The 14062-nt window shown below is 34.7% G+C and overlaps 1 protein-coding gene and 1 long non-coding RNA gene across 2 annotated transcripts in view; one reads left to right on the top strand and one right to left on the bottom strand.

Moving 5' to 3' along the window:
- The window catches only part of LOC134801888 (irregular chiasm C-roughest protein-like), a 174960-nt gene extending 171282 nt beyond the window's left edge, over positions 1-3678 (top strand). Inside the window, exons 21-22 of the mRNA XM_063774541.1 lie at positions 2516-2603; positions 3432-3678. Coding sequence (XP_063630611.1) covers positions 2516-2603; positions 3432-3463 — 120 coding nt within the window. The 3' untranslated portion in view covers positions 3464-3678. The remainder of the gene's footprint in view (positions 1-2515; positions 2604-3431) is intronic.
- The window catches only part of LOC134801925 (uncharacterized), a 41690-nt gene that overhangs the window by 3768 nt on the left and 23860 nt on the right, over positions 1-14062 (bottom strand). The gene's annotated exons all lie outside the window — the stretch shown is intronic.

Here is a 14062-nt window from a genome sequence, read left to right as displayed (position 1 = left end):
GATCGGAGGTGCTATGAATTGAGGCCAAGAATGCTGGCAAAGCAACACTTGAAATTTTACGGGTACCCAAGCCACCATACCTTATCGGTAAGGTGGCTTGAGTCCATGCCTGCTCGCTAAATCGGATGTTCAAAATTGATTCAATTTGGGATTTTAAAAGTAGGTCAAGAGGTCGGAGTAGATGGGGGTATTTCCAGATAGGACAACAGCGGAGCAGGTAGGTGAATTTTGGAATGAGTAAACAAAATTTCAGAATAAACAGTGCAGAATGACTGCTAATTTTGAGAAGGCGGTCCGAATAGTCACTAAATTTTGAAATAGATTTACTCAGAAGGGGAGGGATGGCTTCATTGAAGATGGGTGCTCCGAGAAGATGTAGACTGTCTTTAGATATATTTTTGATGGATGGCGCGATGTTATTAAAACTTTGAATAATTTGGGATGCCGAAGAAGAATCTACATTGTCGGAAATATATAATTCACATTTATTGAAATTTAATTCCAACCCAATATCTTTAAACTTATTTTTAATTTGTATTAAATCTGCTAAGACAGTCTGTGAATCGCCACCTAGAGTCCCATCGTCAAGGTACCACACGTTTAATTTGGAATTTAGACTGTGAATTATTGAATTAATTGTCAAACTAAATATGGCTGGACCGAGGGGATCACCCTGCTGACAACCCACTGCCGAAAGGATCTCATTGTTTTTGTGCATTAATTTGGATGGACAGTGATAACACTGTAGTAAAAAGTTATAAATTTCCGGAACCGTCATTTTAATTTCGTTCAGCAGGGTGTCTCTATTCACTGAATTAAAGGCGTTCTGTACGTCTAATTTTAAAAGTACCTCACATGCGTCGCTATGTACGAAGGTGCGTACGGCATGGACCGCCGCCTCGCAGCCACCGCGTGTGCCGAAGCCAACCTGAATAGGTTCAAAAACATTTTGTAGTTTTTTGCGTGTTAGCCGGACACACACTTTGGCCGCTAATCGCCGTAAAGTCGACCCTACGGCGATAGGGCGTACGCCACCGTCTTTTTTTGAGAGGGCAATGAGGTTCGCCCCATAAATTACCGACGTCACCTCTTGACACACATCTCCCATCAGCATAAGATTGATTAATTTTGTAATGCTGGAGACAAGATGCTCACCAGTTACACCGCTGCCATAATTGGTGAGGTCAATCAGATGCTGAGGGGAAATGCCGTCTAGGCCGGATGCAGACCCTTTTGGGAACGATAGCAGAGCTGCTAAAATGTCTTTGTCAGTGGCTTGGAGACATGCCGAAGGGTCAGATGGAGGGTCCACGAAAATAGGGGTGGAAGGGCCTGGCGGGTGTTTGGACTGTAGAGCGGCCGCGGTTTCGGGTGTATCAGGTGCCATAGTGTCGTTGGAGAAGAGTAACCGAGTTGCACCCTTAAGGTCACCATCGTGAATTTTCTCCTCGACCTTCTCAAACAGGTTATATTTATTAGTATTGCATCCAGGACGTATATTAGGCGTGGGCATGTTCGGAGTTTGGGTATTATTTCTGATCTGTTGAGTAAGCGATATATTAATGTTTTGGAGCTCGGATACGTGGAGGACTTTGTACGAAAAGGTTAAAAGATTGTACCATTCTTCTGCGTTATTGTGCCGAACGCACTTGTTGATAGTCTCGGTAAGTGCTTCTGCTACTGCGGATCTTGCACCGCGAGGCACGCGTTTTATTAATGGCGTTGTCTGTTTGAGCTGCCCAAGTAGAGTCTGAAGTGGAGCTGTGGCATTGGATGAGGGCGTGGGATAAATGATTTTATTATTTTTATATCATTTTGATCCATGTTCATTCACTGATATCACGCCATCTAGCCGAGGATAGGCTAAAGGTGTGTGCGCCATCTATTCGAGAATGACTTTCACTTGAATTCCGAGGCACGTTTTTTCCTTACACTTTATTCGTCTTATACGAAGTTACATATGTCTTTGCTATTACAATCAATGATCTTTGATAGCAACAATGCGGGATACAAAGGGTTTTAAGTATAGGCGCATGTGACCCCCACGAAGATGCAATCATTTTAGCCTACGGTATCAAATCCTTTCTGACTCTTGATTAATGTTTAAAAAACGCAATTGAAATATACAGTATGTTTTGTCAATCCTCTAAATCGTGATTTATTAGACAAAAACATAAGTATAAACTTACAATAAAAGTAACCTACAATTAAAACTATGTCCATCCTCTGGGCAAAGGGTCATCGAAATCACAACTTTAGCTTTAACATTGCGTGTTAGCTTTAACAGTAGTGTTGGACCAAGTTAATTCTGCGCGGCATTTGCAATTTTTTTTATAGTGTAGAAATTGGGACAGGGTTACGAATCCGGCCTCCGCCACATGGTTTTCTTAAGTCCATGACATCTAAGTATTTAAAATTACTAAAAGTTTAAATTGTAAGTAGTTAGTGTATAATAAAAAAATAAGTTTAAATAGGCCTTACTTTTTCATAATAAAAAAATGTCTTTTTTCTGCAGGTCCCACGGGTGTCACCTCAGACGGGCTTGTACATTCTGCCACCGACGAGCCAAGGGAACTTCCAGTCTAATCAAATTACTGCCAAAGGTAATACAAGAATTTACAGTTATCCTAGTAAAAATAGGCCTTAAAAGATAAAAGATAAAAAATAGTTTATTCAAGTAGGCATATTACAATGCGGTTATGAACGTCAAATAAAGCTATACCGGCTCCAACCGTACGCCTCTGCCTCGAGAAGATTTAAATCCCCCCTCAATTGCAGGAGGGTATCCCAATATGGGACCGGCAACAAACTCGGCGGGACACATCTTTTCAAAACATTATTACATCTTATAATTAACATGCATTACGAGTAAATAAGAAAAATATCCTTATAATAATAAACCTAGATAAAGGTCACAACTTCTATAAGTATTTCGGCCTGTATATACTTAAAACTTAGAATAAATTTTTTTGTTATCAGTAATAAAATTTATCTGAAAATCATTTAATAAAATTACAGTTTTGTCGAGACAGCAATAAAGAGTTTTGTGGATAATAAATATCATAATAATTTAATGCCTAATAGAATAAAATTGTTATTATAAGATTTTTTCATCTGGGACTAGTAAAGGGGTATATTAAGTTTGAGCACAGATATTAGTTTTTGTAAATTCGTCACATAAATATTTTTATTATACATTTTTTTTTCAAAGGGAGGATTATCCTAGCTACGTAAAGATTTGTTTAATACTATCTAATTCATTTGTGTCGTCCCGTGTAAACGGAACCACAAAAGATATTGTATGATATCGTTGAAAATAACATAACCACCAATTTGCCTTTAAAAGTACCTGCGGGTAATAATACTTTTTACGGAATTACCGAATTTGTCATTTTTTTTTAAATGTATGTTAATGATAACTTTTTTTACAGGTAATGGCCAAGGAACAGGAACCCACGTTTAGAAAGCTGTTAAAAGTAGTTAGGTGATTAAAATATAAAAAATAAACTTGTGTAAAGAACACTCACTCCATACTTTCTGTTGAAATAAAATCTTCTTTGTATGCCGCTTTGGTTGTGGTAAGCCGTCAGGGTTGTCAAAAAGCGGTTTTTAAGACTTATTAGTTATAAGTGAAATTATTTGAGTCAATGTAAGTAAAATAATGATATCATTGTACTTCATATGATAAAATATTATTAATCAAAATTTTGTGAAAAACTAGTAAGTATAAGAAAATTGTTAAAATTCTGGCCTTTTACTTTGTAGTTATCATATTATGGCAAAGCCAAAGAAGGCTTATGTTTTATACAATAAAAATGATTGTGAAGTTTTGAAAGAATTAGAAATACTACTGTTAAATAAGAATTTTCGTAATTAGACAGTTTTAGTCGAATAGCAAAAAATATCGTAAAAATCTATCTTTATCTTTTTGTACTATTGATAATTTTAATGGCTTTATTATATCAAATCGAAACCTTTTAAGCCTAAAATTAAAAGCTTTAAGTGTCAATGTCAAAGAAAATTAGTTAAGTAATTAAATAAGTTTATGTAATTTTAATGTTTTCATACAATGACTATTTTATACTTTAGTAGATTATTAAAATACTATAATTCAAGTTTTATTAAGTGAAGGCCAGCGATAATTATTTTTTGTAAATAAAATAAAAACTTACTTTTACGTTATAGGGCATTTCTGTATCAAAGGAGAAACTTTAAAATAATAAGTCCTGCATTTTAAGATAAAAAAAAATGTTTTCCTTCTCAGAAGTATGATCTCTTAAGATTCTTAAAGAGAGAAAATGTAACCCAGTTGTTCTACTTTTTCATTACTTCTTTTTTTGGTAAGTCTAACTTTTTCAAGGTACTAAATATTGCGGAAAAGGGCACAAGATTGAGAAAAAATACTTGTGGATTTTTTCCTACCCCCTTACTTTTACTTTAGACTTTTAAAATTTTCCTTTTTTTTGCTTTGGAAAAAGTTCGTGATTGAGTCGAAATCACATACAATGAATTTCAAAAATTTATAAAAGAAAATTTAGAGTGTCCCTCTATTTAGGTTTAAAACCAAAAAGTAATTAAAATATGTAATACACATTGAAGCTTATTAAAAAATATTGATTTTCCTTCAGTTTTTAAGTCAGTCAGTTAAAATAAATGAATAAATAAAAATTTGGATATATTTTAGTTACACAATACACAACATTTTTTTCAAGTGATGTCAAACCAATAAATACTACACTATGTAAAATTAATAATGTTTGCTACAAAAGCAGTAAATATTATTTTGTAGGTATTATAGACCAGGAATTGTGTCATAAATGCTGTAATCTCCTCTTACTCTAATTTCTCATTGAGACTGAATTTATTGTAAAATATATCTATAACTCTAAAATGATTAATGCTACTATTTTTATTCATAACTAAATAAACAGTAATTTCCGCCCGCATGTGATTTTATGGAATTATATTGATCAATAATATTGGATAATAAATAGCGTAAATGACATCGAAAGGCAGTTCTTTCCATGTACCTACAGTTGACGTAAAATATATGTTTTGCATTGTTCGCTTTATTAGTTTTATTACAAAGGCGTAACGTGCAAAAGCGTAAACATATTTTTGACGTCGACTGTACACTAAAACAATGAGGACTGATTCCTATATTAAGGTCGTATATTTTTGTCCTCAAATTTCGATAAAATTTGGCGGATAAATCGAATCTATACAATATGTGCGCAATTTCACTGTATGTCCTAAAAAAATCTTCCTCTGATTTACTAACACGCATGGCGTTTTCGTAACGGAATATTTCATCTATTTTTTTTCGGGACAAGGGATGCTGTTTAGCAAAAATGTGTTAACCCACATTATTTTTTCAATAAAATATCAACTTTAAGCGTAATTTTTTTGAGTTGACATCCTATTGCAAAATGGATGTGGGTTGACACATTATTGCGTATCAGCATCCAGTTGTGATTTCGTTTTTATTCCGCCCAGAAGGAAGAACTTTCCAAACTAGACAAACTTTATCCAAATAGAATGAGAAATAAAATCGACAACAAAACAAAAATCGATCGATCAACGTTTACTTTAAAAATTAAAAAAAAATTCACTGTATTTCTTGAGTAGGGGTCATCCATTAATTACGTCACACGAATTTCTAGGTTTTTTTACCCCTCCCCCCCTCCTTGTCACACTTGGTCACATTTGGCAAACCCCTCCCCCCCTGGTGTGACGTCACAATTCTTCAACGAAATCGGCAAATATTTATTTAATATTTTATCAAAATATTTTTGACAAAAGAAATATTAGTAATTTTATAATCCAAAACTGATTAAGAAATAAAATTAAACGAATAAAAACGATTATCGTTTAAAAACCTTGTTATTTAAATGATAATTAGCGTATAAAATAATTTAAATACATTTTCGGTTACTGATGAAGTTAAAGTGACGTCACAAAGTTTATGACTCCCCCCTCCCCCTTGTCACAACATGTCACATTTTCTTGACAATTAATGGATGACCCCTTATCATTCCTTTAACCTTAAACCTAATGGTCAATTTTCAACTTTCTACTATTTAGTTTTATAATTTGAGATGATACAAAATGGACTTTGGCGCTTACATTATTAAATTGATATTTTTTCTCTCCAAACTATTACATTTTTAAGTTTTTATTAAACTGAGACATGAACGAATAAATGTAAATATTGTATCAAAACTTATAAACTAAACGTAAGTAAATTACAGTCTTAAATTAAAAATAATATATTGAATTAGCAATTTCTGCCTTATATTAACATTTTTTTTAAATCAATATTTTAATGTCAGCAAAACCAGGGGGTTGATTCCAATTTAACAATTTGTTATCGTTTTGAACTGGTTTTGATAAGACCTTGACGAACATCTTGGTTATCATTGCGCATCTCACGCATGACTTTTACTTCATTCCGCATGCACCAATCATGATGAGATGAAAGACAACGTCGTATCAAAACACAAAACCGTAATAAATTCTTAAATCTAGTGACGTTTTTTTACTATAAGGGCTTATAACCCCCACCTAATTACATTCCCCCCTTTCCTAGTATCATTTGTACCAATTTCCCACCAGCGAGTAATCAGGCGTGGCTCACTCCGCGATTTCGGTACATGCGGCCCACACCAATTTTGGTGTCTAGCAGTAGTAGTCGCCGCGACCGCTACGGAACGGACGCCTGCTCGCGCTTGCGCCACCTGGCGGTCATATCTGTCGTAATAAACGCGTTTTGTTAGAGTGAACCTTCTATAGCTAGTACTATTTCTATTACTATCTTCTTCTTTCTCTTCTATCTTTTTCTTCTAGTACTATCTGTGCTATAATGTAGGACATTTAGGTGTTATGTTGAAAAACGGTGTAAGCGCCAAAGGTCCTTTTTGCTGTGGATCTCACTTAACTATTCTTAAAAACATAGTATTGAAAGTGTGCTAGGTAAAAGTTTTTACAAAATATGTTGATTGTGCTATAAAAATAAAATATAAGCAATTTTTATACAACTGGTTGTTTCATTTTAGACATACCTAATACTTAGAGCATTTAATAACTGGAGTCGCTTTTAAGAGCTTACCCCTCTGCCGAAAAACTTGCACAATTGTGCAAACTTTTGTATGAACTGACATGGCTATTTGTACGTACAAATCATGTAGAAATAGCAATACATTTGACGTCCCCTCCCCCGCAAAAATCGGCAGACTGTTTCGTACAGAAAATGACAGCCATGACGTCTCCAGTTACTAAATGCTCTAAGACCTAATAAGGCCAATGACAGGAGATAAACCCTTTTTCATAACCTTAGCTATATACATCTTACAAACATCTGTTCAATTTTGTCTCTTTCTAACAAACAGAAAGTCAAAACTATTAGGTATCAACGGTTTGTTAGATTTGACAGACGTTTATGTAACGCCATAAAATTTAAACAATATGACACTGTTAGGCCAATTCTTGGGATTAGTTGGCAGGCGGAACCCAGGCTCCCATGAGCCGTGGCAAAAAGCCGGGATAACGCGAGGAAGTGATGACACAAGTTAGGTACGAGTACATTGCATTAGCAAGAGATAAGTATTTCTGTTCTCATCAGGGTTCAGGTTCAAATCTACTCTTTAACCAGCTGGAATAAAACTAAAAGACCTAAATAAAACACTCATTTTCTCCTCCCCCCTCTCTTTCTTCTACCAAGTATTCTTGAGATTTTTACTCTCGTACTTGGAATTTGCGCAGGTTGTACCTAGTAATGTCAAGTGCCTGCTAGACAACAAACCAAACATACATGCCACATCTTTAACCTTTTACGCCAATGACCGATACATCAGCACCGCAGGTCCAACGCCAAAGACGGATTAATCGGTCACAGACCACAGAGCAACATAGACCTACGTGCATACCTATGCATAAAGTTCAGTTTGAGTTTTGACACCTCGGTGACGTGGCGTCCGAGTGACAGCTTTTGTGTTTGACACGGCGTCAAAAAGGTTAAACGTATTATTATCGTAATACAATAAAATCTATTACATTACGTGCAAATTAGAACGCAAAAAGCCTTAACTGTGTACACTTTTATTTCAATTCATTCATCATAAAGTTTGCAAAATGTTTATTTTACATCCCCATTTCGCTAAAACCGAGCTCGATATCAATTTATTTTTTACCCGCAAGCACTAGCATACAGAATTTAAAATAAAACAATTACGAATCCAAATATGACAAAACGGACGTATCTAAATTTACATGCGAATAACGCAAATATTTTACATGGCACAAAGAGGTTGCTGTAGGGTTATCAATATTTTTTATAATCCAGGCATCTCCTAAAGATGCCTCGTAGAGAGGCGAAACACGTGTCTAGTATTGTACTTTTGGTGGTGGTTTGTTATATTAATTTGCGTTTTTTTTTTAACATTAATTGCATGAAAAAAAATAGTAAGCAAGTAAGTATAACGGGTTAGCACTGATTGACTAGCACGTTGTCTTTTCAGGGATTAGCAAAGTTAATGTTTTTGTTTTAATTAATATTGATTTCCGCAAAGTAACGCCTGATTCTATTCATTAATAACCCAGGACGTAAACCAGCAGATGAATCGCCTGGTGGTAAGCAATTGCCTTCGCCCATGGTCACTTGTAAGACCAGAGTGGTTGCAAGTGCGTTGCCGTACTCTCTTTTTTTGGTTTGGTTTTTTGGTTTGAAGGTCGTATCGGTCTAGCAAGGCAGGAAGTTTATGGAGAAACGCACAGTTGAGGAAGAATTTGCTTACGGTGCGATTCGGGAAATGATTTAGAGGTTCACTAGATATGAAATAGTAAAAATATGTGACGTTCCACGGCAAAAGGTACCTTATTGCGGCTGGCGCTTACGCTATTATTAACGCCGCTCCAATATTCAGCTGGGGCAATAGTACCTTTTGCCGTGGAACGTCACATATCTTTACTATTTCATATAGTGAATCTCTTTGAGGAAATCTATTTCATATATCTAGTGAATCTCTAATTAATTTCCCGAATCGCGCCGTTAGGCGCTAGTTTTTATGATATCCATTTTCATCTGACGATGTTGCCTTATTGCACGATGTTTCCTTCACAGAAAAGCGATTGGTAATATCTAATAATTATATCATAGACAATTTCTTTCAAATGCAGTCATTTTTGATGCAACATCAATTGATTTAGTGGCAATTATCATAAAAAGTCCTGATGTCTGGCAACCCTACTGGTTCAAGCTATTAATCAAATTGAAACCAGGGACCGTTACCGGTATTCTGACTACAGGTTATTATTGAGGTATAACCGGTGTAATTTGAATTTGGGTATTTATATCACTTAAGCTCCGAATAGAGGTATTCGAATACCGGTATTCAATAGTGTTATCGGTTTAGCCAATTGACAACAAATACCACTATTTGATAGTTTACTCCTAAAGCTATTACCGGGAATAAGTAAGTGCCAATACCGGTTGTAGTAGTACCACGATTCGTTCCTTCGCTACTCGTCAAGGACGTTGTCCGGCCCGCTTGTAAAGTTGTAAATACTTAAGATCCGGATCTTAGAATGCCCGTTTTCATGTTGGCTGGTAAAATTAGCTGTTAGGTGATGATTTTCAATGATAAATATTTAATAGCGTTCATTTGATTCATTTAATTGTTTTTTTTTTGTTGATTTAATTGTATTTTATTACGTATGTAGTTTATAATCTCAAATATATGAGCGCCGATTAGACGTGCGCGCCGCCGCCATAAGGAGTCCGCGCGCCGCCGCCGCCGCCGGTAGATTAAAATGCGCGCCGAATATTTTTTATAAGACAGTATTATGCAGCGTTAAAATATGTAATAGGTTATAGTCCGATAAGAAATAGTTGAAATAGGCGCCACTTCCTACGTAACTCTCACATTTTTGACGTAAAATACTTACTTAAACATGGCAATAATTACGTACCTACTTACGGAAATTTTTTGGTCATATAATTTAATTTCTACTATTTTATGTCGCACCAACACCATACTAACTATTTATTATGTGGCAGTACGATTTACATAAAAATGTGTTGTATGTACCTATGGGTAAAACACATTTACAAAGTATAATGTCCAGTGTTTTAACCGTTGTCGATTACAGGGCACTAGTGTCAAGTATGCGAAGAGTAAAATTATCACGTTTTCTGGTAGTTTTTATGAATATGAATATGAATTAAACAGAGGGATTTTAGGTGTTTCAAAACCTTTTAAAAAGTCATTACTTGTCGTATTGCAACGTAATGAACCAAATAGATAAAAAAATATTATTACGGTTTTTTTTCCTGTGCGTTCATCAAGACATCAAGAGACAGATCCGATTTCATTTGAGAAATTTCTTACGAAAATATTGAAAAAATTGCATGCATTGTTGTATACCATTGCTCAGACGTTGCTGCATCCTACGATACCCCGCTAAGTTTGATTTAATGTTAATAAAATGACGCCAATGACTGGTAAAATTTTACCACCTACGAGCTATAAAGCTGTTGGAAAAATATAAAAATAATAGGTTTTACTTTAGTTCATAACATAAGTTGACATTATCAGTAAGTGTATTTGTAATTAAAAATGCAATTATTCTATATTTATTAAAAAAAAAACATGAATTTGACAAAAAAAACCTTATGCATATAAAGTACTGTATACTAACTAGGCAACGTCCAAAATACTAGACGTCTTTTCATTATGCGGCGTATCTTTTTATTTACACCGACTGGCAACATCCAACATATTTGACATACCTATGTTTTTTTCGAAACTATTACAAATAGATTTTTTTCATGATTTTTTTACAATAAACAACCACATAATAAGATAATAACACCAAAAAAATGATACTAACACAGTTTTTTGAGATTTTTTTCCCTTGTCGATTTAAGGGTTAAGCATGGCTTTTCATTATACGTCTTAATATTGAAAAGTTGAAAAATTCCACGCCGCCGCCGTGGATTTTTTTCTGGCGCGCCGCCACCCAATTTTTTTCGACCGGCGCGCACGTCTAGCGCCGCCCAATAGGCATTTAGCCGGCGGCGGTTCGCCGGTCAAAATTGGTTGGCGGTGGCGGCGAATCGGCGGCGTAGCCTTGAAAACTTGGTTTATGCGAAGAGAATTCAAACCTTAATTCATTTAATTTCATTTCATTTAATTTATTTAATTATGGTAGGAAAAAAGTTATTCATGGCATTAACTGTAGATAAGCAGCATAATGAACATCTCTTTATATTGTGAGGTTACTGTTAATTGAATCTATCACTAATTCACTACACTTTATAAAACAAAGTCCCCCGCCGCGTCTGTCTGTAACTATATGAATGTATGTTCACGATGAACTCAAATCAAAACCTACTCAACTGATTTTCATGCGGATTTCAGCTATCAATAGAAAGATTTTTGAGGAAGCTTTAGTTTAGGTGTACAATTTGTTAAGGTTTTGTGTAATCCGTGCGAAGTCAGTGCGGGTAGCTATAGTCAAATATAATACAGTGAAACCTGGTTAATTGGCACCTGGATAAATGGAAAACCTCAATAATTGCAACCAAAAGTCCGGTCCCGGTCCCTTGAGACCAAAAGGCCTCTATAATTGAAAGTTTGGAACCTCTATAATTGCAATTTAGATTTTAGTGCTTTTCGTAATTTTGCCTCTGTAATTGACCACATCGCAACTAAGACCTCTATAATTGACACTGTGCTAAAAACATCCGTTATTTTTGCTTTTCTTTTTACCTCTATTATTGAAACGAGTCTTACTTATTACCTCTGTAATTGAAATAATGTAGTTGTAGACAGCAGAAACAATATTTTAATAGCAATGATCATTTTATTTATATCTTCATCCAGAATTCAATTTATTTATTGGGTATCTATCACAGCCTGTAGTAGGTGAAACAGTTTTGATTTAATCAAAAACAAAGTATGCTTTTTACATTCTAATAAGACTTTCTTCTACAATTCAAGGGAATTTTTAAACCCAAATGATTAATAAGATAATAAAGTAGTAATTAATGTAGTGCAAAAGTACAAGTATAGACAGAAGCAATATATAGAACAGAAACCCAGAATTTAAGCGTGTAAATCTACTTTCAATGGTTATTTGCACCTCCATAAAATAAATTTGTCAGAACGCAACCTCTATTAATGAAAACCTCTATAATTGACACAACGATTTCTTGAACCTCGTTAATTGACACGACCTGCTTAAATGAAAAACCTGGTTAATTGACAAAAAATGGCCGGTCCCTTGAGATTGCAATTATCCAGGTTCCACTGTAGTTATTATATGTACGTATCGCCAGGAGAGGTGAATGATTACACACACTGCTCGCACAGACCACCTACTAATCGCAAAAATAGTATGAATGAATCAATGAGTGAATGTGACTTAAATGTACGATATTAAAAGCCTATAAAAACCCCTTCAAGAAACTTTTTTGCAGTTGATATCAACTTGATATTGGTACGAAATACGGAACCCTAAAAAGAATATTAATTACAAAAATGTCTCAAAAATTGTATTGAACAACTATTTACAACTAATATTGCTCAAAGGTTAACTGGAAGAGATCCCTTAAAGGCATAAGTTCGCCTTTGTACTAATGACGAATGTTATTTTTCCTGTTTTGTTTTGATTTTTGTACAATAAAGTGTTTTACTACTACTACTAATATATTAAAGCAGAAGGAGTTGAAAATAAAGTTCCAGTTAATCCTTGTTTAATATTCGCTGAAAGTTGTTGAGCATTAGACTTTTCTGAGTGAGCACTCTATGTATTTTTTTCTTTATGTGGTTAAATGCACGTAATGATTATTTTTAGATATAATTTTAATTTATATTTTTGTTCGGTAAATAAAACAAAAATATGATATGAAAAGTTTTCTTGATTTCTATTTAAAGTTAATTGTTTTTATATAAAGTACCATCTCTTAAAATATCGGTACCTAATTTGTTAGCACGTTATATAAAAGCAATAAATTCCCGATCAAACTAATCTGCATAGCATTTGCAACGACAACGTGTGTAAATATCATCGTTAATGTCAAAGTTCTATGAAAATATGACGTTTATATTATAATAACACTCCCTCACTTTGTTCTGTTCAAATCGGTGCAAAGTTTGCTTAGACAGACTCTAGTATCTAACAAGGTCACGCCGATGCCACACCGATAGCGCAGAATTTTGGCGGCGGCGGCGGCGCGAAAATTTTGGCGGCGCGGCGCTCATATTTCATATGGAAATGTTTTCTGGGATTAATTATTTTCATTAATTCATTCATTAACCTCGTGCCTTGAAACGGTCGCAACGCTCAATTTTACAGATTTCGAACCACTTGCTACGCTCGTGGTTAAATCATGAAATCTTTCGCTTGTACAGCGATCAATATAAGCATGAGCAAAAAGAATAGATAGTAAGTTACATATGTCTTTGGCATGAGGACTTAACAACAACTTTAACCTCTTGTCGCAAAGTTTTTGGTTACTCTTTGATCAAGTGCAATGAATACCGGTATTAAATACGAAAACCATTACCGGTATACTGAATACCTGTTATTATTGAGGTATTAATGAATACCGGTATTTCATTATGTCAATTAGTGTACAAATAGCGATAAAGACAAAAACGGAATGACAGCAATACCTCTAATGCGAATATAGGTATAACATTTTAACCGGTATTCGTTTGACAGTTTTTATACAGGTATTTAATAAAACCGGTTATACGGTCCCTGATTGAAACACAGCTCCTAAATATCTTTTTTTACATGCTCATAATTCGCACGTGGTACTGCGAATTTAACAAATTCCATTTTATTAACGTTGAAAATAACATAAAAAGAAAATTTCAATACTCAATTTTGTTACAAAATGGCAGAATGATTTCGATCGTCATTGAAAAGATTGCGGGCCTGTGTGTGTATAGTGTATACACAGTGACTAAAAATATATGCATTCCCGCGGCCAGGGAGGTTTTGATATTATACTGAGCAAAAAGTACTATGGGACCAACCCCGAAATAGCGAAAAA

This window comes from Cydia splendana, chromosome 23 (genome assembly GCF_910591565.1).
Source record: "Cydia splendana chromosome 23, ilCydSple1.2, whole genome shotgun sequence".
NCBI classification, from domain to species: domain Eukaryota; kingdom Metazoa; phylum Arthropoda; class Insecta; order Lepidoptera; family Tortricidae; genus Cydia; species Cydia splendana.
The sequence above is the reverse complement of the archived record's forward strand: the minus strand, read 5'-3'. Positions and strand labels throughout refer to the sequence as shown.